The 27,316-nt window shown below is 45.2% G+C and overlaps 1 protein-coding gene across 5 annotated transcripts in view; it reads right to left on the bottom strand.

The window, feature by feature from the left end:
* Positions 1-27,316, bottom strand: part of SAMD4A (sterile alpha motif domain containing 4A) — a 215,714-nt gene that overhangs the window by 35,241 nt on the left and 153,157 nt on the right. For 3 of the 5 annotated variants that reach the window (XM_023255700.2, XM_023255701.2, XM_019833034.3), the window contains 3 exons: positions 18,757-19,020; positions 7,382-7,491; positions 5,099-5,185 (listed from right to left, as the gene is read on the bottom strand). In XM_023255700.2, the coding sequence (XP_023111468.1) occupies positions 5,099-5,185; positions 7,382-7,491; positions 18,757-19,020 (461 nt within the window). Of the gene's footprint in view, positions 1-2,531; positions 2,649-5,098; positions 5,186-7,381; positions 7,492-18,756; positions 19,021-27,316 lie in introns of those variants that run through there. The other 2 variants (XM_023255702.2, XM_006932873.5) reach the window with 2 other exon arrangements.

Here is a 27,316-nt window from a genome sequence, read left to right as displayed (position 1 = left end):
GGCAGGGCATATGAGGCAAGCTAGCTGACCCATGCCAGGAGAGCACCTATGGCCTTTCCTGATCCAACTATGTGCCAACTGGGGTGTGGGGGGGGATCCCTGCCTCTAGGTCCTTCACTTCCTGCCAACTGCCTAACTGGCACCTGGGATGTGGCGGCTCTTGATCCTGTCCAGTCCCTGACTGGGGTGGGTGGGGGAGGGGGGAAGCAGAAGGAGAGAGAAGGGATGAAGCTTCCTCACTGAGTGGGAGCTGAGTAGGCAGAGCTGGCTGGCCTATTTGGGAGATCACATGCATCCCTGCCATGCCATCCCACGTGACAGCTAACACTGAGGTGAGCAAATGCATGCTCATGACATTGTGTCAACTGCCACCAAACAACCCTCACTTGGCTCTTGTCACATGCAAAAAGGCTTCTGTAGTTACTCAGTGATGGAGGAAGGGGATTTTGATTATGCTAATAGCTGAACTCTTTGGAACAGGAAACATACACTTGCCCCAAGTTCAAATCTTACCTTACTCCACTGGAGACAACCACACCAAAAAGGAAGCCATAAACCTAATGAATAATGATGGACACTTTCTGTCAAATATAACTTATCAGGAATCATGCAGAGTTTTTTTTGTTTTGTCTTCCCCCATAGACTTGAAGCCACTGTCTCAAAGAAAACACTCGGCTAACAAGTTAACAATGCCCCTTATGCCAGCCTTTGTAGGGTTACATATCTGACTCTTCAGAAATCAATTCTAGAACTCAACACTGAGTGCCCAAGTTGAGAAGGAAGCTAGAAAATGGCCCAAGTGACACCCAATCCAGTGTCCTCCAACTAGCTGTGGGAATTAACTCTCCATGTTGACAAAAATAGGGAACCAACCCAAGTCTCTACTGATCCTTCAGACCATAAATATACTCCTACATTATAAACACAAAGAGGCAAAATGAAGCTGTCCGTTCGCTAATGTGCCTAGCCGAGGAGCTCATGGCAGAGGGGGTTCCACGAAGGCCGGCCCACCAATGCCAGCAGTCAGCTCTGGTGGCACAGCTCAGGGCCCATGCACAGGACAGGAAGCTACTTGCCAACCCCTCACCTGGCTTTCTTAGGTCTTAGAGGAAGACTGGTTTGAAACCTTTCTCAGGGCACGTGACAGCAGCAAGGGGCAAATCGTCTGGAAGACAGAACTTGGGCAGCCAGTGTCTCGACACTTACACACTGACCATGGTCCCATCCTTCCCCCAGTGTGAGCAGACCTGGACCTCTTGCACAGTAGACAGCACTCCTGCACCTACTTAAATCTACTCCCCTGCCACCTTTCATTCACCACACTCCAGCTGGGCCCAACCAGGAGCTAAGCACTGTGAAGCATCAGGGACCTAGAAACAAATACAATAGAATCCTTGCCCTGAGATGCTTACAGTTTCTGGGGCCCATACAGTGTGAGCATGCAGCCAGGACAGGGAGCTGTGGGAACATTTTGTGTGTGTGTGTGTGTGTGTGTGTGTGTGTCCTTTCTCTGTGCCAGGTTCCCAGGGAATAGTTTAGCTTCATAGTTTGGGAATTAGTTGAAAAAGGACAGTGAATAAAAGCATGTGAAACATTTTCGTTATTAAAGATCAATGTTGAAAAGTTTGCCCCAGCAACATTCTAATCTTTCCTTTTTCTTTTCCACCAAACATCTTGAGAAGTATGTACTTCCTTACCCCGTGGCCTCAACACCCATTCACACTTCTGGGTTCCTGAGTTTCTGCTTCTATCCCTCCTTTCTCCTTGTATCCCTTCTCATCATGGCCATCAGTGACCTGCTGGCAGCCAGTTCCAGGGGGCAGTGTTCAGTCCTCACTGTAGGGGACACATCCACAGCACCTGATGGGATTTGCTCCTTCAAATGCTTCTCTGACCCCCTGGGTGGGCTCAGCCTGTCACTGTTTAGTACCTCCATATCTTCTGGATGGTGCTTCTTGGGGTCTGTCCTCAGCTCTTCCACTTGGCACACACTTCTGGAGTCAACTGCCATTATGCACAGATGACCCACAGATGAGTCTTTCAAGGCCTTGTGGACTCTAGCCTTGTTCTTCTGGCCACTAATTTGCCTTTTCTGCCTGGGTGTCCCAAAGGCACCTCAGACTCAATCTGGCCAACTGAACTCAACTCCACTTCTCCAAACCTGGCAACTCCTCCTATATCTGCTGTTTCCAAATGGCACGGCACCAAGGCCACTGCCCGGACTTCTGCTAAACGACCTCTCTTATCCCTCTCCACCCTCGCGGGCCCTGCCTTAGCTCCAGGGTGCACCAAGTCTGGCTGTAGGTTCCTAACGAGTCTTCCAGCCAGTGTCGGCTCCTCCGAGGTTTCCCTCTTCGTCACCACTGCAGAGTGCTGTGCTTCATCCCAGGAAGATTCCCCCACCTGCCTCAGTGACGACACTGATCACAAGGGATTTGAGAGCACTGGCCGTGTCTGTGTGACATGTCTGTGTCACAGTGTGCATCTCGTGCTCCCCAAAGGCAGGAGCCACATATTACTGTGTTACTCACGGGTAGCCTCCAGTGGATGGGGTAAATGTAGTCCAAGGCAGCTGCTTAGTAAGTGTTCAGGCTGAGTGGAAGGGCTCTGGACATTGAGCTTATCTGCAGCAACCACTGATTATGAACTAGCCCTGGGCGGGGCCAGTTCTATGTGAGGTAAGAATGCTGTAGGCAAGCAAAGGCCTGATGATAGCATTTTCAACAGCATAACCAGCTTAGGACGTGTGGGAGCACGAGAGAAAGGGCTGATGGAGTTTGCTGGTGGCCTAAGTGGTAACACATTAGGGATGACTCCCTCCCTCAAAGAGCAGGAGAGCCTTGGGTCCCAGAGGAGCGAGCCAAGGGGCTGAGTCCCCAGTGGATGCTGAGGACCCCCAACCCCAGGTCATGAGCTCCTGAAGGGACAAGCACACAAGTGTCTGTACTCAGGTGTTCTGAAGCAAGCTGAACGTGCTGGTCTCCTAGACGCACAAGCATTCCTCCTCAGGGACGTCGAAATAAACTCATTACTGCTCTTCTCTTGATCATTAGCTGCTCTCAGACTTTGTATGAAATTTGTCATCTTTTTATCAATTCCCATCCCAGGCACCTAAGTGGCTCAGTCAGTTGAGCATCTGACTCTTGATTTAGGCTCAGGTCATGATGATGTCACGGTTCATGAGTTTGAGCCCCACATCAGGCTCTGTGCTGACAGTGCAGAGCCTGCTTGGGATTCTCTCTCTCCCTGTCGCTCTCTGCCCCTCCCCTGCTTGTACTCTGTTTCTCTCTCAAAATAAATAAAAATAAACTTAAAAAAAATTCCCATTCCAGTGAACCAGGCAGAAAGTATTTTTGTGGAATCACTATTATCCTAGGTGTGAAATGGCACGGACTCATCAAAGGCCAGAGAGAAAGTCTGTGGCATATTAAGGCCACCTGTGCCACCCTGTGCCCTTGTGTGTCCACACACTGATATGGCCCAAGGCTACAGGGAGTAGGGCAAACAGCAGTTCCATCTCGTCTTTCAGGTGGGTGCATTTCCTCAGTGCAGAGTTCCTGTGAGTTCCTAAAGGATGCTCTGGAGGTAAGGGGTGGGGGTTGGGTGGGGTGGGTGGACAGTCACCCTTTCACTGTAATACTTAGCAAGCTAGTCATTATGCAGAAAGCTTTCTGTGCTTTCTAACAGATAAGGAGAAAATTGGCCTTTTGAATGGTCCCCAAAAGAGAATGGTTTCTTATATTAAAGATGGCAATAATCACTCTGTTGGACAAACCTCTTGGTAAAGGAGTTATCATAAAATTAAGAACAACAATAACCTCGGGTTCAGTTGGATAGGTCACGTGTCATTTGTGATTCACTTTAATTAGGGGCAGACCTTTCATCACAGATGGGCATGTGAGTAGCCTCTATATCTATCCCATGGCTTTAAAGCCACTTTCCTTATAAAGTTATATATGCTTATTCTATACATATACTTTATATTTTATGTGATATGCATTAAATATAACTTTATATGTTGTATATAAAATTATATACACACATCTTTAAAAAAAATTTTTTTTTAAGTTTTATTTATTTAAGTGACCTCTACACCCAATGCAGGGCTCGAACTCATGACCCTGAGATGAAGACTCATATGCTCTTCTGACTGAGCCAGCCAGGCGCCCCTATTTTTATAAGTTAAAAAAAAACCTCTCGGGGCGACTGGGTGGTGCAGTCGGTTAAGCGTCCGACTTCAGCCAGGTCACGATCTCGCGGTCCGTGAGTTCGAGCCCCGCGTCAGGCTCTGGGCTGATGGCTCAGAGCCTGGAGCCTGTTTCCGATTCTGTGTCTCCCTCTCTCTCTGCCCCTCCCCTGTTCATGCTCTGTCTCTCTCTGTCCCAAAAATAAATAAACGTTGAAAAAAAAAATTTAAAAAACAGACAAACAAAAAAAAACCTCTTACTGCATTAAAACGTTTATGTTCTTACAGAACATAGGTAGGGCATTAGCCCTACCTCCCTCAATACTTTGTTTCCTTCCAAAGTCACCCTGGACACACTAGAGGACCTCACCACTCAGGCTCCGCAGGCGGCACATCCCTACAGAACTTTCCACCCACCAGTCCCAACCACCTCCCAACAGCAATGCACAAGAATCCCAACTTGGGGCAGAGGGCAGCCCAGGAACAGGCCTGCTCTCCTCTGCACCTCAGATGAAATCATAAAGCCACCACGTCCTAAAAATATCATTACCAGGGTGATGTCCGGATACAAAGATAGGAAGAGAACTTGTTTAGGCAACAAACGAAAAGGGACAGTAGCAGCTGATAGGTGCTTATCAGCCAAATGATTTTCATTCCCTCTATTGAACCTGGAGTTTACTGGGATGGCCGGTCACAGGCTGCCTCGACCCAGGGAATAAGTACATTTCAGCAGTCGGGTTACCCAGAAGCTTGGGGAACCAGGATAGTTCACTTGAAAATCCTTTCATGTTTTTCTGCCTCTGATAGGGAAACAAGGTGATACACTCTATAAAAGGTCTGCCAGTGACACTTTCGACTGAGAATCTTCCCGTGATAAAGGTGGAGATGTGCCTTCACCTGGTGATAACTTACCCTTTCCAAAGACTTCAGGAGGTTTTGTCTTTCTTTGAGCTTCTGAATACTGATGACAATTTTGTGTCTTGCACCTTTGGTAACATTCTGTAATTAAATAAAAGTTATATTTAAAGATATATTTTTAAGAACCAGTTTAAAGACTCTTGGAGGCTATTTACTGTCTTCTTGGTTGCTACATTTGCAGACCAGTAAATATCCATTTGTCTCTCTCTTCAGTACTCATTGTCATAAACCTCTCCTTACTAAATATTTTAACTACATCTGGCTACACATTTGCCCGTGTCCTTTGGTTGTGACCTTTAGGAGAAGAGAGAGGGAGCTAGAACAGCCAATTACCCACCCAGCATGAAATGTCTTCACAGTCTTAAAGGATCATTTTAAAGTCATACACCCTCTTCTCCATATTTTGCCATGTCAGTCCCTCAGTTTGCCTGAAGGTCTCAATCCCATACAGATCTTCATTGTTTTCTCAACCCTTTCCTAGGTTTTCCATCTCAAGAATATGTGAAGGCTAGTGCAATTCTACCAGGTGTCCTACAACCAGGGCAATTTTTGGCAGTTTTCAGGTCATCTTTGGTCTCCAGTCATCACTTCAGCTAAATGATTAGGATTCACAGTTAGGACTGTGGATTTTGTCTTAACTGTGTGCAATGCTGAGCCTACGGATTTATTTAAACCCTTGTTGACTACAGATATCACACATTTCCAAGCAGGTCCTTTCTTAAATCAGGTCTCTACTACAGACTTCTGGTGACTTCTTGCAACTAGTCATAGGATTCCTCTTAAAGAAGGAAAAGATGGGAACACCAGACGCCTCTCCTTCAGAGATATTCACATTCAAGTGACAACTGAACTCACTCTCTAGGATAAAGTGTTAGGGGGCAGATTTGTTTACCTTGACTTTGGGTTCAAGTGAATTAAATTACTCTGAAAAATTTGTGCTGGCCTCTGGCTTGGCCCTCTCTGTCAATTATTTCTTGTTTGTTTGTTCGTTTGGTTTGTTTGTTTGTTTGTTTTCTCAAGTCAATAACTGAAGACTTAGATTTTTTTTTCCCCTCAACTCTGACCCAAACACAAAAAATGCTGTTAGAGGTCGCTCTCATCAATCCCTGGGATCTCAAGGAGCAATCAAGATGTAAAACGCAGCGGGAGAAGTGTTAGGAAGTTGAAATTAGTGCCTTTCATTCTCTGAGAATGTGCAGTGACTTTGGGCTTTGTCTTGCATCTCAATACTGGTATTCAGCCAGGCCTGCAGAGGTTAACTGAGGGTACTGAATATGCAATGGGAAACCAGCATGTGCTGGGAGGTATGCTTCCAGAGCAGTCCTGCCCCAAATGGTACAATCTCCTCTTCCTGCAAGGGAAATACTGTTAGCTTATTCAGACCATTAATTCTTTTAAATCATTGCTCGAAGGAAAACTGAGGTCAATTAGAAACATGCAAATGGCATTTTAACCAAGGGAAACAAAGACATCGCTCAGATTTATTTACTCGAGCACAGCATGGTACGAAGCATGCTTCGTTTTGAGGGGGGTCTGTCGACTGGCCTAGCCTTTGGCATCCACACTTGGGGAAAGATGCCTTAGAAGGAAGGGAGAACATTGTTCTTTTATGGGCACACATAGGGAAATGAAATCTGAGACCTGGGGTAATCTCATTCTCTGTGACTATCCCATGTTATTCAAGGTAGTTAGAAGAAAAAGGATTTTGCACAACTTACTCCAATCTCAGCTGAGTCCAATCTGAACATGCTTTTAGAAAAACGTTGGGGAAGGTCTGAGGCATGACCTGGTGCTTCGACTCACTAACTACTAGAAGTTAGCTGATTTGAAAACCAGACTGGACAACAGACAACCAATCTGTCATTGTCCAAACAAACCCTAGTTGGCCAGATGGAAAGATGGGGCAAGGAAAGCAAAAGCAGGGACACAGACTCTTTGAGGCTTTGGCCAAACGTTACTTCTAGGCCACTCCACTGATTCCTCCCTGGCACCTTGAATGTAGAGCATGCACCTAGGTCATACCTTTTTCAACATACTCTTTCTCACTAAGCCTCATTTGCCTTAGAGTTACCTGCTGGTCTCCATCTCCTACTGGACCCCGAAGGCAAGAACCCAGCCTTACTCACCATGCAATGCTGGCCAGCACCTGACAGTTCCTAGAACAAGGCAAGCTACTAGGTGGGAACAGGTATGGGTCCAAACAAGGTCTATCTTGGGCTTCAACTTCAGGTTCCACCTGGGGCACCTTCTCAGAGGATGGTCCCTTGAAGCACATACCTGAGCCTCCAGCTGGCACTCAGTAAGGGCCATCATTTCCTCATAGGTCATCTGGGAGAAAAGCGCAGCGTACTTGTGCAGGCGGAGGCTTTTTAACCAGGCTGGAACATCTGTGGTGCAAGATGTGCAAGAGATGGGGAGAGAAATTGAAAGGGAACGAGAAGAGATGACAAAAGATATGGGAATAGAGAAAGGAAAGGAGGGTGATGGTCAGAGGGAAAAAAAGAAAAAAAAACCCTTTATGTTACTACTTGTTCAATTCAATTTTGGCAGCAAATTCTGGACTTTGAAATCTTGGTGTAGCCCTGATATTCCTGCTATTGGGTTCCCTTATACTACTTGAGACTAGGGGTGGCTAACTTGGGGTCCATGGGCTTCAGGGCATATAGGAATTCCCTAAAATTATATCCCAATTTGTAAATATGTTTACTTTTCTGGGCAGAAATCATCCATAGTTTCCATAAGATTCTCAGAGGGATTCATGACCAAAAATATGGCAAGGAACCCCTTGATTTGGAGAGAACTGACTTAGAATGTTAAAACTACACATGATGAGTCTTCATCTCAAAGAAAACTTCTTTCTAGGTTCAGTGTAGCTCTCCACATGCTGCTTCCTCTGCTTCCACAGTGATAGGTAAACCAGGCAACTGTAGGACCCACGGGTGGGGTTGCTGTCATTCTTAGCCTAATCTTTCTTCTGCCTTCCTGTGCCCCAATGGGAATAAGGGCATCCTAGACTCCAAACTATCACTCGTGTGTGTGTGTGTGTGTGTGTGTGTGTGTGTGTGTCCGCTGACCACTTCTCCAAGTTATGGAATGTATCTGGATGTGTCTCTGACCTTTTGCTTGAATATTGACGACAAATGTACCAGGACTGGAAGGACCCAGAGATTGCTTAGACCATAGGATAATAGGAATTCCAAAGCAGATCTGAAATAAGCCCAAATCTGGGATTCTCGAGTTGGGAAAATTAATAGAAATAGTATCAGAATTCATGAGAGTTATCACCTTGTTGCTAAGTACAACCAAAGCAAAGCCCTTGTGCATGCTCTTTAGCATTTCTGCGCTGATGGGATCTTTGAGAAATCTCTAGAATCAGCTTCCTCCACTCCTTGCTCATTTTACAGATGGCAAAATTAAGTCACTAAGTCTAGTTTATGGAGTATGTGCTGAACTGGGGACTAGAACCAGGCCTCCCAATTCCTGTCTTTTTCCTATGTCATATCAACTTCTCGTGAGATGAGGGCCAAACAGCCCGTCAGTGCTAGGGCTGGGTAAACAATGACCGCAAAGTACTTAGAAATGTTGACGCGCTGGGTAAATGTTATTCATGTTTTCTATAAAGTGTTATCCATTACTAACCATGTTGATTACGATATACTGTCTATTTCCACGTGCTTTATTCTGAGGCACTGACAAACACCCCAGAGTAAGTGGGAACCTTCCAATTTTCAATTTTTAAGGTAGTTAACTGGGATTGATTAAAGAAACCTGGCCTCCTCTGAAATCAGGCCCTGATTTCAGGCCCCCTGGGGGAACCAAACACAGGCTTGATTTTGTGCTTGGAGGCCCTTCATTCTACAGTGACAAGCAGAGGGTCCCTCTGGGATCATCAGTAACCACAGAGACAAGGCTTCCCCAGGCACATAGTACAGACCCCTAACATCCTCCTCGACTCAAACTGTAGTTCGGTAGAGTCCAGACCCTGCCAGCTCGGACTCTGGTGCTGTCCTTCCTGCGACATGCTGGACCTGTTTTACCAGACTATTCTCCATCATGTCTTGTTGTTGCTGAAACAATGCTAATACGTCTGCAGAGTGACCAGGCAAATAACAACAGCTCCGGCTCTTGGGCCAATAACGTGTTAACAACTTTGGCACTAGGATTCATGTTTGCTACTTTGAAAAGCCCCAAGTTGCTGCTCAGAAAACTCACTGATCATGATTCAGGGAAGTCTGGGTAACCCCAAGGCACACTTGGGCAAAATCTGTTGCAGAGATTACAGAGCATCTCATGGGCCAGATTTTCACTGGGTGCCCTACAGTTGAATCATGCAAAATCCACCAATGATAAAACAGAGCCCTCAGCTACTAAATCATGTTAAAAACTGGGTATTTTATATGCCAAGAGGACAATGTAGGGTTTTAAGAGTTGGGGAGAGCGGGGTGCAAGTCTGGGCTTGTCAAGACTAATACTCCACTCAATACTAGTTCCTTTCCACAAAATATCTGACAACTAGAATTTCTATTAGAGGGCTGGAAGGGCCTGCCTCACCTGTTTAGTCAAAATGCGGGTCATTGGGAATTGTCTTCCTACAAAAGGTTCCTACACAACACAGTGAGTTAGGCCTTCCTGAGAAGTTACTTCTAGATAATGTTGCTGGGAAATATAAGCTTCTCTTGGCCGTATATTCCCTTGAGGCAGGCACATGTTGACTCTGCTTGTAGAGCGAGTCTCTCAGTGCCTAGCTCTGTGTTGTGTGCTTGAAGAGCTCTCCTTCCTGAAACATGAACTCATGAACAAAGAAGAAGAAATCCCAGTTCTTAAGAACATAGCCTACTAATCTTTCATCCCTTGGTTCGAGACAAGGTATCTTCTTTTGCCAGGAATTAAAACAAAACTCCATTAGGAGGGAAATAAACCAGAGAAGCAAGAGCACCCGGACCATTTCACTCCTCCCAAGCCAGGAACTCCAATGACTTGGATGCTAGATTCTGTGACGATGTTACCCAGAGGCAAAGTCGAGCTAAAAGTTCAGGTCCTTTCCTGTGTACCAGGTGCCACAGGGTTGGATGCAAAGCTAAGAACCACCTCATATAACCTCAGATATTGTGGTTTTTCATTCTGCAAAGCTGTGGCTACGGTTGAGAGACACAGACAAGCAGGGGTATTTCCTTTGGGAGCAGATACGTGATTGATGTCATGCGTGCCTCCTGGGCTCCCACCTCTGGCTGGCACATAGCCATTTAGCTTCATCTGGGCTGCTTCTGCTCGACATGCCAATGGAGATCCCAGACGACTAGAAAGTCACTCTCTTATGCAGTGTGGGAAAGATTAAGATGCTTTTGCTCTATGCCGGGTTGACTTCCTTGGCAAGTGTGAGCATCCCGATATTTGCTCAACATTTTGAACGTTTGCTGTAGGGGCCAGGCATGTCCCTGCCATCAAGGAACTTTTAATCCAAAGAGAATAGCTGACTCACACAAAACATTTATAATAGTTGCAGGACAAGTGCTAAGTCAACTCAAAGTTCTAGGCAGGCACAGAACAATGTGCATTCTGGTTTGCCCTGGGGAGTAAGGGATAGCTTCAAAGTAGCAGCAGTCCTGGAATCACTGGGCAGACCTACTGAGGAAGCCATCTGAGGAGGCAGGAACAGCATATTAGCAAGCACAGAGCTAAGAGAGCATTTGGGGCTGAGCAAGCACTTGGGTGAATGATAGTAAGTAACAAGGTGGGACAAATAGGCAGGGGTCCAATGATTGAGATCTATAATGCTGAAACAAGGACAGTAGGCCTCATGTTTGGGTGATGAGGCACTGCTGAAATCTGGGCAGCAGAGGCACTATCAGATGAGTATGTAAGAAAGGTGACGGCTGTCAGTGTAAAGCCTGGACGAGGGGATGTGGGAGTGGAGGCTGGGAGATGAACCGAAGCCCTTGGAGATGGCTTGGAAGGGCGGTGGTGAGAAGGAAAGGATATAAATGGACAGCGCTTGAAGATCAGGGAATAGGGAATGTGAGTGAGACTGGTGGTTCTTCTGACTCAAGCTTGGGAAGACAGAAAGTACAGGGGGGCAGCAGGTTTGGGGTGGCAAGGGAGAAATGGTGAGCTCTACTTCATGTCGGCCGAGTGTCACTGCCTTTGAGCCATCCAGGTGGAAAAGTCAACTAGAAGGATCTCTGAAGCGAGGTCTGAGCCAGAGAACTTGTCAGCAGCATGTGGTGGGTGGTGGCTTGAAGCCATGGAAGTGGGTGAGGTCACTTAGGGAAAGAGCATGCAATGAGAACAGGGGTGAGCTAAGATGGAGCCCTGGGAGCGTGAGAAGGTGTGAGAAGAGAAGCCCATGAAGAAAACCGGGAGGAGGAAGCTGCAGGGTAGCAGGTTTCTAGGAGAAAGCACTATGTGCAGATGGTGGCCCCTGTGCACAGTGTCCATCTTTCACAAAGCTCCTTCTAGATCTTGCTGCAGTCCATAGTGGTTTATCTTCATAAGGCCTCTTTTGGGCATAGTACTACACTCATCTTTTCCATGCTCTGTGTGTACCTGATGGTCTTTACCAATGGGATCAATTTCCAATTATGCTGAGTTCTATTTCCCCTTTTAGAGTTTGGACAAACCAGCCACAGAGAGGTTTTGTGGTGCGCACAACAGCTCACACAGAGGCTGGGCTCCAAGTAGAACTTGAGCTGCTTTTTTCAAATATTTGCTGCTGGAATGGCTGCAAATACCACTCAGCAGGCCATGCAGCACCTGCCTCACAAACAAAGAGGCTCCACAAGATTGAAAGATGGAACCGGTACTGCAGAAGGGCTCAATATGGGAAGCATCATAAAGGGCAGGGAGTAAAACGTTCCTGGAAGAGAGAAACGCGAACAGCCTTGGTTTCCACAAGGAGCCTCACCTTGTGGTGGTCCTGGCACCTGCAGACAGAAGAGAAACTCCCATTCACCACAGAGAGCCAGGCTAATCTCAAAAAACTCTCTCTCTTCCCGGGAAACAACTGCATCCTTGGTCTTTGAGGGAGAGGAGTGAGCCAACTGAGGGGTAAGAAGAGGCTAACTCTTCAGTGTTGAAGTGAGAGGGGAAAGATTCCTTTCAAATCCAAAGCAGAAGTCTAGGAATATCATCGATATTACTGATGCCTGTCTCTTTCTGGCCAGAGCAGAATGAACAGCTCAGTGCTGTTCTAGCCTCTGAGCGAAAGGAAGAAGGCGCCTTGGTCTATGGTTCTTGTGAACTGTGAGCACGCTCCTCAGTCCTGGGAAGTGTCCATGGTGGCCTCCAGGAGGGGTTCCATGCTGATGGGGAGCATGTGTGGGTCTCTGAAGAAACAGGTTGAGTGAAATACCCACTTAGAGGGTTTGGATACAAGTGCAGGGACTCAATTTCTCAGTTTCCATTAGCCGTGACACTCATAAGTGGTTTTCCACACGCAGCTTGCTTTGTGTCCTTAAATAGCGGCTGGGTTCCACGTCGCAAGCTACCCTCTGCGTGCCCGCACAGTTCTTAAAGCACTGCAGCAGAAGACACACACTTGGCAAGGAAGGGTGGTTAAAAGACTCATGACCCTTAGAATTTGGGGGAATCCAGGAAATTTGCTTTTCAAGGACAAGGAGCCTTCCGCCTACCTTAGAAGAGGGGGCACAATCTGAGCCCATTAGGACCTATCCCTGCAGGCTATATGCTGGTATTTGGGAGTGAAGAAAGTGAGGTAAATTTACTAAGTCCTGGCCTTGAAGTTAGACGAATTCAAGACAGCGTCTAGAAAGTCAACATTCAGAAAATAGTGGCTTGTTGCCATGACAGCCATGCAGAAGAGTGTCTCAGCCCCCTCCCACTCTGTCACTTACACCTTTATGACCCTGCTGTATTCACAGTCTTGCTCACGAAGGTGTCTGTCGGGGTTCTTTGTCTTTAAGAGAATCACACTTCTCAATAATTTTTCTAATTTCATTCTAAGGCAGAAGTTCAGAGGTTTACATCTCAAAAACAACTCAAAACCCCACAACTGGCTATTTCAGAATAGGCAATATATTTCCTTTGCTGTGGAGAAAAAAAAGTTTACTTACGTTTCATCTAAGAAAGACTCCCTAGAAAAGGCAACCTAAGCCTATTTTCGCAGTCCCTGGTCCCCTCCACTCTTAACTGCTGTGTTTCTATCAAGGTTCCCGAAGCCACAGTTTCCTTCTTAACCTTTTTTATGTCTATAGACAAACAATGTAACAGTTTCAGTTACCTCCATATTTTGTACTAATATAACAGCAACACATCATAAGTCAACCCAGTTAATGTTAACCCATTATGGTGAGGCTGAAGCATATATCAAGAGAAACAGACCGTAACCTCTACCCCTTTCACACTGACGACTGCAATGAGAAAGTCATGGAGCCTCTCACTTGTAGGAGCCCAAATCTATGAGCCTTACTAGCCAGAAATCTGGAAGAGAGTCTCCCATGTGAGTTTCCCTACAGGTAGGCAGAATGTTCAACCTGTGCAGGTGAGGAGAGGAGCCAGAGCTCAGGGAGGCTGTGCCAGGGAAGAACATGGTGCACCACAGTGTTGGCCCACGTCCACTGGAAAGTTCTGTAGGTTCTCATACTCCCCATGCTTCACAATGGCCCTCAATCTGTTTCTTCTATATGCTCTTTGCCTTAGATGATACCATGGGCTATCCAGCTGACCTGGGCATCGTCCTCAATTCCTCCTGCTCCGGAGCACCATCTGCATTTAACTAGCGCACTTTCAGTTCTGAGCTGTCTCAATTCTACCTCACGAAGACCACACAGACACATTCCTTTGAATCCATTCTTGCTGCTGCTTGCCTTGGTCCCACCTCGTTTTCTTCCTCAGTCACTAAAATATCCCTCACCTCTCAGCTGGCTTCCCAATCCAGACTCCCCTGCCCCTCATCCCCTCCTCCTTGTCCCCCCAACACTTCTGCTAGGGTCTGATTTTTAATGAGCAAATGTAAGCAGGTCGCTCTGCTGCTAAATGCCTTCAACAGCTTCTATCAACGTCAGATCTTTCTCAAAGCCTAGCATCTGGTTTTCCCCTCTCCAGACTTCTTTCCCATGTGACACTTGAGCCATAGATGCACTCAGTCAACCTGTCCCATCACCATGCTTTCATGTATTCTTTTCCCTTTGCGCAGAATGCCCTTCCCTTACCTTATATACTTGGCTAACTTTAATCATGCTTCAAGACTCAGCTCCAGAACTCTCCTCCTCAGGAACTTTCCTTGACTTCTCTCCACTTTGCATTAGGGACCTCCTTGGTGCCTGTCTGACCCAGCACAAGTCTCCGAAGACAAGACATTTTCACAGCCATACACCTGCATCAGGTACCTGTTTGTTGTTCATGTGACAGGACTCCCTTGAGGCAGGTACAATCTGTTTCTTCTCTGTCTCCCCAGTAACTAGCCCCAAGCCTCTCTCAGCAGGTGCTTAAAAGTCAACTGACTTGATAAGGACTAAAGTAAAACCTAATAAGTCTTTCTTTTTTTCTCTTTGCTCCCGTAGAACACAGCCACATCACTCATCAACAGCGCTGGCCTTTTGAGAAGTCTTTGTGTGTTGCGTCTACACATCATTTGTGAGGACATGGTGCTAAAATGAGGGGCAGGAATGCTCCCTCCCCCAATCGACTTCTGCTCTTCTATATTTTCTCCTCCTTCCAGGAAATTATGGGAGTATCTTTTTTCTCCTCTCGGCCACCTGAAGGCTTTGCATGAGAGAAGAGGTAAGAGAGCACATTCCACTCATGTTGGCACCGAGGGGAAGGAGGACATAACTGAGTATCGACTCGGGAATCATGAATCTGGGATTCTTCCCCTGGGAAATGTTACAGTGACATTTCTGCAAACAAGGACAACTGAATTTAGAAACCACAATCAGCATATCTGATCCAAACATGTATAAGCAGTAGCCTCCACAGGGCATGTTAAGGGGCGGGGGGCGGGGGAAACACTCATATTCCTGCTGTTTCCCACTTCTGTTCATTAATTTCTACTTCAGTAGCTAATCCCATTCTTGCTTTACCCTGAGATTAGTCCGAGATCCCTACCCTGAGGGACATCCAATCTGTGCTTTGGAGCTGACTTACATGTTGAGGATGGGTATTTACTATAAAAGGAAAAACAAAGCAAAGCAGACAGATGATGTTAATCCTCTGAGAGCACAAGTTGGTCTACTTGGGAGAGAACTTCGTGACGATCCCTGACAGGGTGTGCTGACACCAAGACAAAAGAGGGAGAGATCGATGTCTGTGAAAATCTTAAAAAGAAGAATGCTGGGCCGTGAGCTTTATTTCACACTTTTGACCCAAGAGGCACATTCCTAAGGGACGGTTCGTAGCCAAACCTGGCAGGTTGTCCAGATGAAAAGGAAGGAATAGATGAACAATGTTTCAGCAAGGTATGCAGAGCTGCTGGCAAGAAAGATGAATTCATACTAAATTCAGCTCAATTATGGCGACTTTTTATCCTTTTCCCAAGGTGTAGGGGGAGGGCTGACATGCATCTTCTGGAGATTTGGAACTCCTCCAAATTCGACCGCAGATACCTTGTTGTTTCTATATCCTAGGCTTTTTTTTAAATGTAGGAAAATAGCAATGCAGTGATGGCATCCCGAGGTGGACCGGAAAGCAGCCTCAAAGGGCTGATAATTCTGCCAGAGGACCTGGTCCCAAGAAAGACAGAGATGTGAATTCGAGAGGAAGAGCTGGCTCTTTTTACAAGCACAGCCTTAGATTTCGTATTTCATTTCCCAGAAAGTATGAATTAATTTGGAAACTTAAAACGGGCGTCTGCTCTTGGACGTAGGGATCCAATGAGAACCTCTTAGGCTGGGCATGGTGAGGGCTGCTTCCTGGGTGCGTCCTGGAAGGCCACTCCGGATAGTCTCTGCTGACAGAGTTGAGCAGTGGCCTTTTCGAGAAGACCTCTCCAGGCATAGCCAGGGGGTGGCTTTTTGGATGCTTTTGGACCCTGACTCTGGATGCTTACCGTTTTGGGGTATGGACATGCCTACTGCTTGACCTATCAGCCGAACTGCGAATACACTTATCCCACAAACAGAATCCTTCATTGTTTCTCATGTCCTCGTTCAAATATGTTTTGCCCTTTGCTTTGCTATGGACTTTATATTTTGAATCCCAAACCAATTCTTTGGAGCAAGCAGTTCAATAGGTCAGCAGAAGGTGGATATACATAGGAAAGAGTCCACTGTTTCATCCGGTCACCAAATAGCTTGTTTTCTGACCATATCCCTTGGGCCTATAAAGAAACTCTTGGATATAAGCGCTTATCTGCATCACTTTCTGACTGAAGAATCTCTGAGGAGACAATTCTTATCAATTCTGAAGAAAAGAATAGAAGAAGCTTATATATGGGATATTCCTTGAACTTTGATTTTGACTTTTATTCTAAAACAGCAATAAGAAGTTTATTCAATTTTCCTCTCATTCATGTCTCTTTAAAAACGTGCTCGCAGGGTGCCTGGGTGGCTCGGTTGGTTAAGCATCCGTCCTCGGCTCAGGTCATGATCTCACGGTTTGTGAGTTCAGGCCTCATGTCAGGCTCTGCACAGACAGCTCAGAGCCTGGAGCCTGCCTCAGATTCTGTGTCTCCCTTTCTCTCTGCCCCCCCCCCCTCTTACTCGTGCTCTGTCTCTATCTCTCTCTCTCATAAATAAATAAAAACATTAAAAGAATGCTCTCATTATTGTTTTCTCACCTCACCATGACAGCACACAGTGAGCATACCTTTAACTACTATGGGAGAATGTTGAAGGTGTACATTAAAGAAGAAAGAAAGAAAGAAAGAGAAAGAAAGAGGAAAGGAAAGGGAAGAAAGAAAGAAAGAAAGAAAGAAAAGTAAAAGGAAGAAAGAAAGAAAGAGAAAGAAAGAAAAGTAAAAGGAAGAAAGAAAAAAGAAAAGAAAGCAACCCTCTTATAACCAGACAGGACCAGCATTCCTCTCTAGGAGAGGTCTGTATCCTAGAGAACGGCCTTCCCACAGGACCCTCCTCGCCCTTGAACACAAAGGCCAAGGCCTCCTTCCCTCAGTTACCAATTAGAATCGCACATATGTTTTCTCAGAAACGTGCCGCCAGACACTCCACTTCGCCTGGGAAGAAGCTAGTCCAGAACAATGGCTGACCCTGCCTCCCTTGGTCCCTCAGGTGCTCCGGTGCCCCAGTGACAGATGCCCTGCAGGCTTACCTAAAGCCTGGCTGAGCCTCACCTGCTACCCGTCACCTGGGGCTCAGCCGCTTGAGCACACAACCACGTAACGTGGACTCAGAAATGAGTTTTGCTACATCTCCAAAATTATGACACATTCCCTCGAAAACTGTGAAAGAGAAAGAGGACACACATCCCCTCCATGCCAAAATGAGCCATTGTTTGTGCTGCCTGTTAAACACCTTTAAAGACCCACTTGTATCAGCAGAAGAAAAGCATCAGGACACATCCCACTCACTCTGGGCATTCATCACGGGGTGGGGGTGGCATGGGGAGCACACAGGCCTGCAGTTGAGGGAGAGGAACGTTTGAGGAATGCACTTCATTCCCCTAGTGGACAGGCTCCGTGTTTCAGCCTGGTACTCTCTCATAGCCGGCCCCTGGGTGGTCATGGGCGTCTTTCTGTGCCACACTGCCATGGCGGAGAGGGGACTCGGTAGACAGCCTCCTTTGTCAACACTGATCCTTCTTGAGGGGAAGGTCAGAGACACAGAACCTCAGCACCATGGATGCCAGCAAAGGGGGTGCTCCCAGACCCCCCCTCAGCACTGTACTCCCAGAAGCATGACTGGTTATTGTTTCTCCATCGAAAACATATTAGTGTGTCCCTGATGAGCATCTTTCCCTAAGGACTTCCCAGACCTTGAACAACTTAGCGTCTAAAAATACAAAATGCACGTATCCTCTTTGAACCTATCACGGGTAATTGGGAAGTCTCTGTCTCCTGATGAGTATCGTTAAGAAAAGGACAGATTTACAGGGCAATGTACAAACATTTATTTATGCTGCACAAAAAGGCCTTTATCACCTGTATGCAAATCTGTTATCAGGCTTAAAACACTGTCAGAGATTCTCAGTGGTATTTTTTTCATGTCCCTTAAACAGATGCAGAGAAAAGAATTTAAAAGTTTCTTTGGATATCAAAGGAAAAGTGAGAGAGAAAGGAAGCACTACTATGATTCTGCATTAAGAAAGACCTAAAAAAAAAAAAAAGATCCTGTGGTTTGTTTTGTTACATTATTGACGGTTCCCTGGCCACAGCAAGGAGGTAGAAGGCTGGAGTAGCTGAGCGCCTTTACAAACAGGGCAGGCTGAGAAGTGTATGTGCAAACAGTAGATCCTATCAGTTAGCTGTGACTCATTTAACTGCCTACAAGTCCCTGCATTAAAAAAAAAAAAAAAAAAAAAGAGTGTTGACCTCTCTTGCTCTGGCTTCTGCTTCCCAGGCTTCCCAGGAAGGGGAATCCCAGGAATGGTTAACCCTGAAGCTCTGCAAGGGATGGGTCCAATGCATAAGCCTGGGGAGAGGACTGGGCTCCTCTCTTGCTCACTATCTACCTCTCTTTTTACCCTTCTAACTCCAAATAAAGGGGCCAACTCTGTTCCCAGTGGTTTCTCGTTCAGTCACTCACCTTTCATACCACTACCTTCTTCTTGGAATGTGTTACGAGCAGTGTTCTGATCTTCTAAGTGTTCACTCCCACCACTTCCTGAAGAGGCTACACTGCTTTGTGGAGACAGGGGGGCATGATCGGATGGGAGGCACTGGGGTCCTCTAGCTCGTAAGTCCTCATGAGACATCCATCCATGTCCTAGAGGCTGGTTTGGCACATTCATGGGTGGGGTAAGGGACACAGATCGTTTCAAAGGGCTGTGGTGTGCCTGGCCTGAGAGAACTGGAAAAAAAAAATAAAATGAAATAGGTTATTCCCCCCCCTTTAGCCTGGGCCACAGAGAACCCACAATACCTTTTAACCCTGAGAGATGATGCTAACCTGTCTGACGACTCTATCGGTGGTCACCGCAGGCTGAATACAGGCCTGGCAGGGGCTTTCCCTTCAAGGGCTGCTGTCTGGACCTTGTGCTGGGCTGGGTTTCCCCAGGGAGGCTATACCTATAGTGCCCACACATCTGGCCTTAGGCTTTGTGGGTCAGGGTCTGGTTTTCATTCTAACTCTAGAAATCAGGATTTGTGGCAGTAGGCCTATAAATCAGGTGAGGCTTGACAGCCTGGCAAAGTGGCCATCTGCCAAGAGTAAAAAGAACATACGCTGCACATTTTTTTTTTTTTTAAACACACAAAACCCAACATTACCCGTGTCATTAGGGTGGACTCTTAGAGGGCAAGGCAGGCTGGTTACCATTTGGGATCTTTGCTGGGCTGAGCTAGAAGGCGGGCTAGTCCTTCCGACCAGGAACCAGGGGAAACTATCAGCTCTGGAAGGGTGCAGGCTCAGCAAGGGCCGCCGTACTAACCCGGACCTCAGGGTCCGTGTGGGACACTGGTAGCTGTGTGTGAAAGGGCCGATTCTTTCCCTCGGCTTCACAGGTTAATGCCAAACTTCATCTTGAAAACACTTCCAGGTAACAAGGCTTTCATTCAGAAGCCAGTGGGGTGCGCTCAGTGAGCTGGGGGTGGTTTTTACCAGCATGTTTAACTTGTCCACACAGCGGGCAACATCTGCGTAGCCCCCGTGTTTAATTTCTTTTCCAGAAAACTAGGAAAAAGCAACAAAACTCACATAACTAGCCAAATTAAATGGAGGTCATTCGAGGGAGGGATTTAACCAAAATCAATGCCGAGGAAGCCGACGGTACCCTTGGTTGGTTTTCCTGGGCGTGTTAAGTGACAGCTTCACAAAATAAGTCTATTCATAACATTCTCTCCAAGCACTGGTCCCTCACAGGCCCAGTTTATTTTGACTGCTGCAGCGCTAGCATGGAATTGAGCCACATGCATTTTTAAACATTTTTCAGGGAAGCCATTAAGTTCCATCTCAGGCCGTATCCCCTACAGTGAGGTATTTGCTCCCCCAAGTCCAGACAAGCGCTTCTTTGCTGGTGTTAATCTCCGTGTTTTTTAGTCAGCAGACCTGATATCCCAGTCTAAGAAGTTCTGTTCTTGGTTAAACTGCGTTTCTGGTGTGGTAGCACACCACACAAAGACCTGGGCAGTAGGTTACCTTGCCCCGAACTGAAAGATAAAGACCAGAGCCAAAAGGCTGGGTGTTCCCAGAAAGTGTCTTTGGACAGTGGTGGTGTGGGAAGGTAGCTTATGGTCAGCTGGCATCAGCCAGGCCCGGAGAGCAATGAGGCTCACACCTCTGTTGTCAATGTTTCCATGTGGCTTCAGATGGCCAGAGGGCAGCTTGTGTGAAAGGGGGGCAATCAGAAGGGTCAGACACTTCTTCATGAACAAAATAGGAGGGGAACAAGAGAGCTGCTGAGTTTATCATTTGCAACCTGGGAAATTTCCACATTAGGTAGATTCTATCAAAGGCAAGGAATTATCATTGAACTTTAAAAAATGCAAAGGGAACATTGTTTAAAAAAAATTTTTTTTTTGACCCTGACAGGCTGAAATAGCTTGCCTTTCCACTAAATAGACTAGGGAAGAAACTCTTTTAAAAGGCTCCCTGGAAAATGCATTGCTACCTGGTTGGATCAGAAGTAGCAAGAGAAAAAGAAAAAAAAAAAAAGCAGAAAGAAAAAAATAAATAAAAAGGAAGCAGCAGCAAAAATGAAGAGAGAAGCCAACAGGAAGGAAAGCCAGACATCCAGAAAATCCATTTCATGCCTGTCTAGGTATTTATATAAAATGGGGCAGACTTGTTTAGGCCTGCACCAAGTGCTGGGATGGTCCAGCTTAGACATCTTTGCTCCCTGGTACCTTGGCAACCATTTCAGAGTATCTGGTGGATGCTCCGAATGTGCCAGCCAGGTGTGCCTCAAGCGGAAATGGGGGCTCCTCTTCATAGCCAGGATTGGAGTAAGCCTGAAACCATAAAAACAGGCCTTGCCGAAGAGAGACACACAGCTTTGAAGTGCTTTAGCACCTAGTCTGGTTAGAGGTGACAAGTAAATCTATAATCACGGGTAGTAACCCTGCTAAGAGAGTCCCCACCTTTGGATACTGAGAACAATACCCCACATGTTGAATAAGCAGTTGAATTCCATTGTTGGATGGAGCCAATTTGCTTCTTTCCCCCTAAACTTTTCTTAAAAGCCACACTGCCTCCCCATTGATGGGCATCCTTGGGGAGGTTGTCGGTATCCAAGGAATCCACTGGTTATTGAGAATGGAACAAAGTAGGTACCTAACTTAATGGGACTTAAAGGGATATATCACAGAAACCTACACCCATGTCTTCATATATTCCTGAGCTTGACTGATGTCACAGGGGATGTGGTATAAACTTGGCCTCTGCCTCTAATAAAAAAATCAATTATACCTGAGGTGCCAGAGCCTTTTCCCAGTAACTTTCTACTAAAGGCCCCACCCTGTCTGTATCATAAAGACTCCCGCAGCTGGGCACCGAAACAGAAAGATCTTCTTAGGAGCCAACCTACTGTTTCAACCAAGCAAAATGCCTCCCACTAAGCTTCTGATTTGCAGAGAGGGCCATGCATTTAGACCCAGGCTGGATGCCACACCTAAATAAGAGCAGAGTCATGTTGGGCAAATGCCTCATTTCTCCAAGGAGAACCAAAGCCCCAGGCAATACAGGCTTGGCTTCCTGTGGGAACGAGACAGAAGCCGGTGACAGGTGACCTGCCAACAGTGCCATACTGGGGTGAAGACAGATCTTCAGGTAGAGGTGGAGACCTTGGCCACAAAGCCAATTTTCATGTTACCTCGTGAGCTAGACTACTTTGTTTGGCACGGACTGGCAGAGGAAATAATAAATGCCACGGGCAGAGCGCAGGAAGATAGGCCACACCGCCATGGAATTAACGAGGTGGCCAGGGGCAGGTTATCGATGGTTGTCCCATCACTCCATTTTTTAACCGAAAGAACTCATCTGAAGTGGTGATAAATGGATGAAGAGGGAAAATGGATATTGAAATAAACAGATAAATAAATTTCCTTTTCCTATGAGTAGGGAGGGAGAGCAGTGAAAACAGTCTTCTGTGTTAGCTGTCCCAGAATGACTCTAGCTAGAAGCAGACCTTTCGAATGTTCTCGCTTGTGGACTGCTATGCAGCAGACAACGACCAATGCTCCATTCAGACTTAAGCTGCCCCCAGGTGTATTCAAACATGGCAGGATTAAGTACACCTTGAAAAAAAGATCTCAGTATAGATTAGAAATTGGCAGTTTCCAGCAGAATTGAAATCCTAAGTTTACATTGCATTTGTGACTTTACCATAGGTGAGGTGGGGGGCAGGATGTTTCAGAGTAGATTCATTACATTGAAAATCCTACTAAAAACTACCCAGGGGAACAAGGTTGTGCCTCTTTCTGCTCTTGAAAAACTGAAGCTAAAACTTAATACTGTGTACAGTATAGATTCAATATTGCTTATTAATTTTAGAAGGAAATATAGATTCAATATTGCTTATATTTTATTATAGGAAATGTCAAGTATGTACACATATACATGTGTGTATGCGTATGTATGTCACTAGAATACTATAATCTAGGGGATCGTTTGTAAATTCAAGTGAACCAAAAATTAATAATATCTATCGAATAAGTCTAGTTGAAATATGCAAAACACAGCTAAAAATAATCTTGCTACAGCACTGGAGCTGTGTGATGTGAGTACAGAGGGTCTTCTAATCTGGCAGTAAACTCTGTCATACCATTCTTGGCTAGCCAACTTCTCTGACCTCATTTAACCTCATGATTTGTTTTTCATCTCGAAACTATCTTTAATGAGACTCCTTTCAACGCCTTTTTAGAGGAAAATACGATACCTGGCTCTGGGTTCTGTTCTTTGAAGTATTTTCTTGAAAGCCTGGAAATCAGATTTCTTACCCCTTTCTTTTGACCAACTTGACTTCATCTCAATTTTTAGTTACTGAAATAAAATTCAGCAAAAGACTTTCGGCGATAGACTCTTTTAAGAAAATTAGGTATAACTACTTTTTGTGCTTTCTAATGTGACAAATGATAGGGTTTGTAGAAAGAGGAAGTTTTGGGATACTGGCCCAACTACCTCTTTGGTTCACTGTCAGGTTAGGCATTATACCTCACAGTCAAGGAAAGAAGTGATCCCCATAAGCGAACCATCCAGATAATGGAAGCTCCACTGTTACACTGAAACCTTATCCTAACAAACTTTAATGCAGATCTTTCAAAGATACATTGCATACTTCCCTGTTCTACTTAAACTTACACACTGAATGCAATCTATGCATTTCATGCTTTAAAAGGTATTGTTATGGGGTACCAGAGCAGCTCAGTCGGTTAGGTGGCAGACTTGATTTCAATTTGGGTCAAGATCTTGTGGTTCGTGAGATCGAGCCTCATATCGGGCTCCACGCTGACAGTGCGAGGAGTCTGCTTTGGATTCTCTCCCTCCCTTTCTGTCTTCTCCCCCACTCACGCTCACTCTCTCTCAAACTAAAGAAATAAAACTTAGAAAAAAATCTTTTGAATTATTATTATGAACATAGATTCTTAACATTTCAAAGCTGGAAGCCCCCTGCAAGGTAGTTCAATAATTCCCAAGGTATGAACTGTGGACCCCTGGGTAGTGGAAATATTTTAATTTCCCTATACGCACCACACTGTTAATAGATGAAATACTGTGTTGCAAATAATTTTTATATATATGCAGAGTATTAAAATTAATAAAATATAAATTAATTTACATGCTGCTGAATTCATAGCTCTTTTTGTCATTTTTTCTCCTTTCAACAGATTCAAAGTGCAAATCTTGTTTTATGGGGACGCCAATTTTTCTTTTTATATGTTACTGACTAAGGCCAAAACTCAATACATAATAGAGATGATTATTGTTCTCCGCTTTGTTGACTGAGGTTCTCATGGGCAATAGAGGTACCCCATGCTCAAAGTCCTCTGCACACCTTTCAGTTATACCCTTGCCTCACATTCCGTCAACCATCACTTTTCATCGCTACCAATATGTTTCCACCTATTTACAGGCTTAACATTTTGTCCTAGAGTTTGGAATCTAGAGTATGGAGGTTGACTTCTTTTTGAATAAGGGTAGGAAATACTCCCATTTTCCTAATGTCACGCCCTTTCATCAAACCCAATAGTTTGTCTTCTCAACCCGAGGTTGAGTTCCACATCCTCATCACGTCCTTATGAACACAGCCACGTAGTCGGGATTTGAAGTTCTCATCTCTTTTCTTCCTAAGCCAGTCTCTCCATTTCTAATTCGACAAGCTGCCCTTCTCACAGAGACATTTCTGCTTCATTAAAATGTTCAAATTCTAGACGCTCGTGATAAAACTCAGTCCAATTGCAAGCGTGACTAAACTTTGCAAAAATAACTCATTCTGATTTAGGGATTTTAAAAAGTAAGAACGAGGAAACTAAGCATTTATGTATTATTTTAAAATATGAACTTCAAATTTCTTTCCAACATTAAAAGGTCGTAGCCAATTCCCTCCTCTGGAGGTACATGCTGCATGTATCCACATACCATGATAAAGCCGAGGGAATATGCTACTTATAAGCTGATAATGGCGTACTTTCAGAGTATCTTCTAGACCTACATCCAAAAGTAAACCTACATCCACAAGAAATTCGGAGTATCAGTAGAACCTTTGCTGAATACACCAACTCGAGGGCTCGTATCATGTAGTTCTTAAATTGTGCTGTAAAAGATGGTTTGATACTTGTCAAGTTTATTTATTTTTTTTTTAATTTTTTTTTCAACGTTTATTTATTTTTGGGACAGAGAGAGACACAGCATGAACGGGGGAGGGGCAGAGAGAAAGGGAGAAACAGGCTCCAGGCTCCGAGGCATCAGCCCAGAGCCTGACGCGGGGCTCGAACCCACGGACCGTGAGATCGTGACCTGGCTGAAGTCGGACGCTTAACCGACTGCGCCACCCAGGCGCCCCGATACTTGTCAAGTTTAAAGGAGAAAAAGTTCAACCCACTGCCAGCTACAAAATCAAATCATCTCCAAGTTACTAGGGGAGTGTTTCTGTTCATCCCTTTAGTTACTTAAGGCCTGCTTATCAGGCATCTTTCAGGTGTCATCCAAGAATTTCTTCTGAGCGCACTTTCAGAGCATCTGAGGAACTGCTACAAAAGGCTTTCCATTTTCAAAGACTGGAGTTCTGTTAACACCACTTGTATGAATGATTCCAGGCATTTGCTTAAGGAAAAAAAAAAAAGCCAACATTTTAGAGACTCAGTGGTGAAACGATATTAGACCCTGGATTCCTCTTCTTTAGTTGGTTTTGTGGTGCCACAACCAGTAATCAGAGGCCCTGTAGTGGGAATCTTTGGGGAAGAAAAGATTAATAGTACTGCAAGAATACATTTAAAAACAAAACCAAACCAGGGTACTTGATCAGTGACATCATGCAAAGAAAAAGACAACACCAGTCATATTTATGGCCAAGTACGGATTTGTGTAAAAGGTGGGGGGGTGGGGGGGGGGAGAAGGGATTAATGACTAAGGTTAAAATTAACATGCTCTGCCATCATTGCTTCAGGGAATAGATTAAAAGCAAATCTAGAAGGTTATATGCCTCAACTCTGCATGCTTGCTCTCTGCTTCTTGTTCAAAGGTTTGGAAAAGCAGTGCTCACAACATCTGGACACCAGAAGATGATTCCCCCAAACAGCTTCAGACTCCACCTCATTCTGGGGGAAGAAAAGAGACCATGCTACAAAGGAAAGATGTGGTTGGTGGACAGGGTGTTCCCGACAAGCCCAAAGAGGAAGCCACACACTCTCTGGGAAGAGAAAACGTACACTTGCCTAAGCAACAAAACAAAACAAAACAAAGGGAGACTCTGGAAGCAGATGAAACCGCAAAGAACATCACAGAAAGGTTGACAAATACACACTGCTAAATCTCCTTTTCCCTATTAAATCTCATTTCCATACAGTATTGAAATGGAAGTATTCTGATGCAGGGAAAAGCACCTGGAGAGGTTTCCTCAATAATGTGAGTCCTTGTCACTGATGTCAGCTCTTATTACTCTACAGACAGCTCAGCCTTTGGGCAGAGCAAAGATGTATGTTTCTGCCTTCACATTATCACTTAAACATTTGGGCTTTTAAGAAGCAAATTAGGATGTTTCTGGCAGACTTTTATTGCTGCATTAATCTTTGGTACATTTCATTTGTCCTCTTTTGTCGGTTTCTATAATGGCAAAACTGGGTGTCATCCAGTAGAAAATCTATTTTAGATAACTGCTATTTGACTTTATATTGTCATTATTTATGAAATAAGTTAGACAAGAAGCCAGTATATACATTTTACAGAAATTGGTTGAATCTTACCCACAGGTTTAACTTCAAATCAAGCAGTCCTAAAAGGAAACTGCCCAGATCCTGATTCCATTCTATCAAAACCAATGACATCAATATGGAAGAATTTGACACAACTGTAGCAGATGTTTAAGCCAATTCAACGAACTGTGGGATCAAGCCAGCCACTTCTAAAGTTCCTGTATACTGGGGTAACTTCTACTTTCCTGCATTATGTTTCTTTTCCTAGCTATATTTATACCTATATGCACTCAACCTTGAGGCTTGTCCATGGAACTTCTACCCACACAGACAGTGAAGAGATGAAATCCAGAAATGAATTTAGACAGAGATGCAGAGTTTGAATCATTTTGTTTATGACACCAAGCAGAGTAAATAATTGAGTCAAGCAAGTGGCCAGGAGTGGATTTAAGAGGGTATGTCCTTTTTCATTTTCCAGCTAATCCACAAAAACGCCCCAGTCATTGTGTTGAAGGAAGAAAGTGGAGAAAATCAGAGAGATAGATGTCCGATGACAAAACTTCCCTCCTACCCCTTTCTTAAAAGATAACTGTCAAATTGTCACTGCTGATGTGCTCACCTGAGCTCACATGCCTATTCAGGAAGTGCTGCTGAAGTTTACAAAATGTGATTGTCCATCCTGTGTTTAACAACTTCAGGGCTGCTAACTGGGCATGAGTACTGGAAAAGTAATCCTCATGTGGAAATGCAAACAGCCAGGGTTTCGTGATTAAGCAGCTAAGTGCCCCCACCACCCCCCA

This window comes from Felis catus, chromosome B3, assembly GCF_018350175.1.
Source record: "Felis catus isolate Fca126 chromosome B3, F.catus_Fca126_mat1.0, whole genome shotgun sequence".
NCBI lineage: Eukaryota > Metazoa > Chordata > Mammalia > Carnivora > Felidae > Felis > Felis catus.
This window is presented reverse-complemented; position numbering and strand designations above follow the sequence as displayed.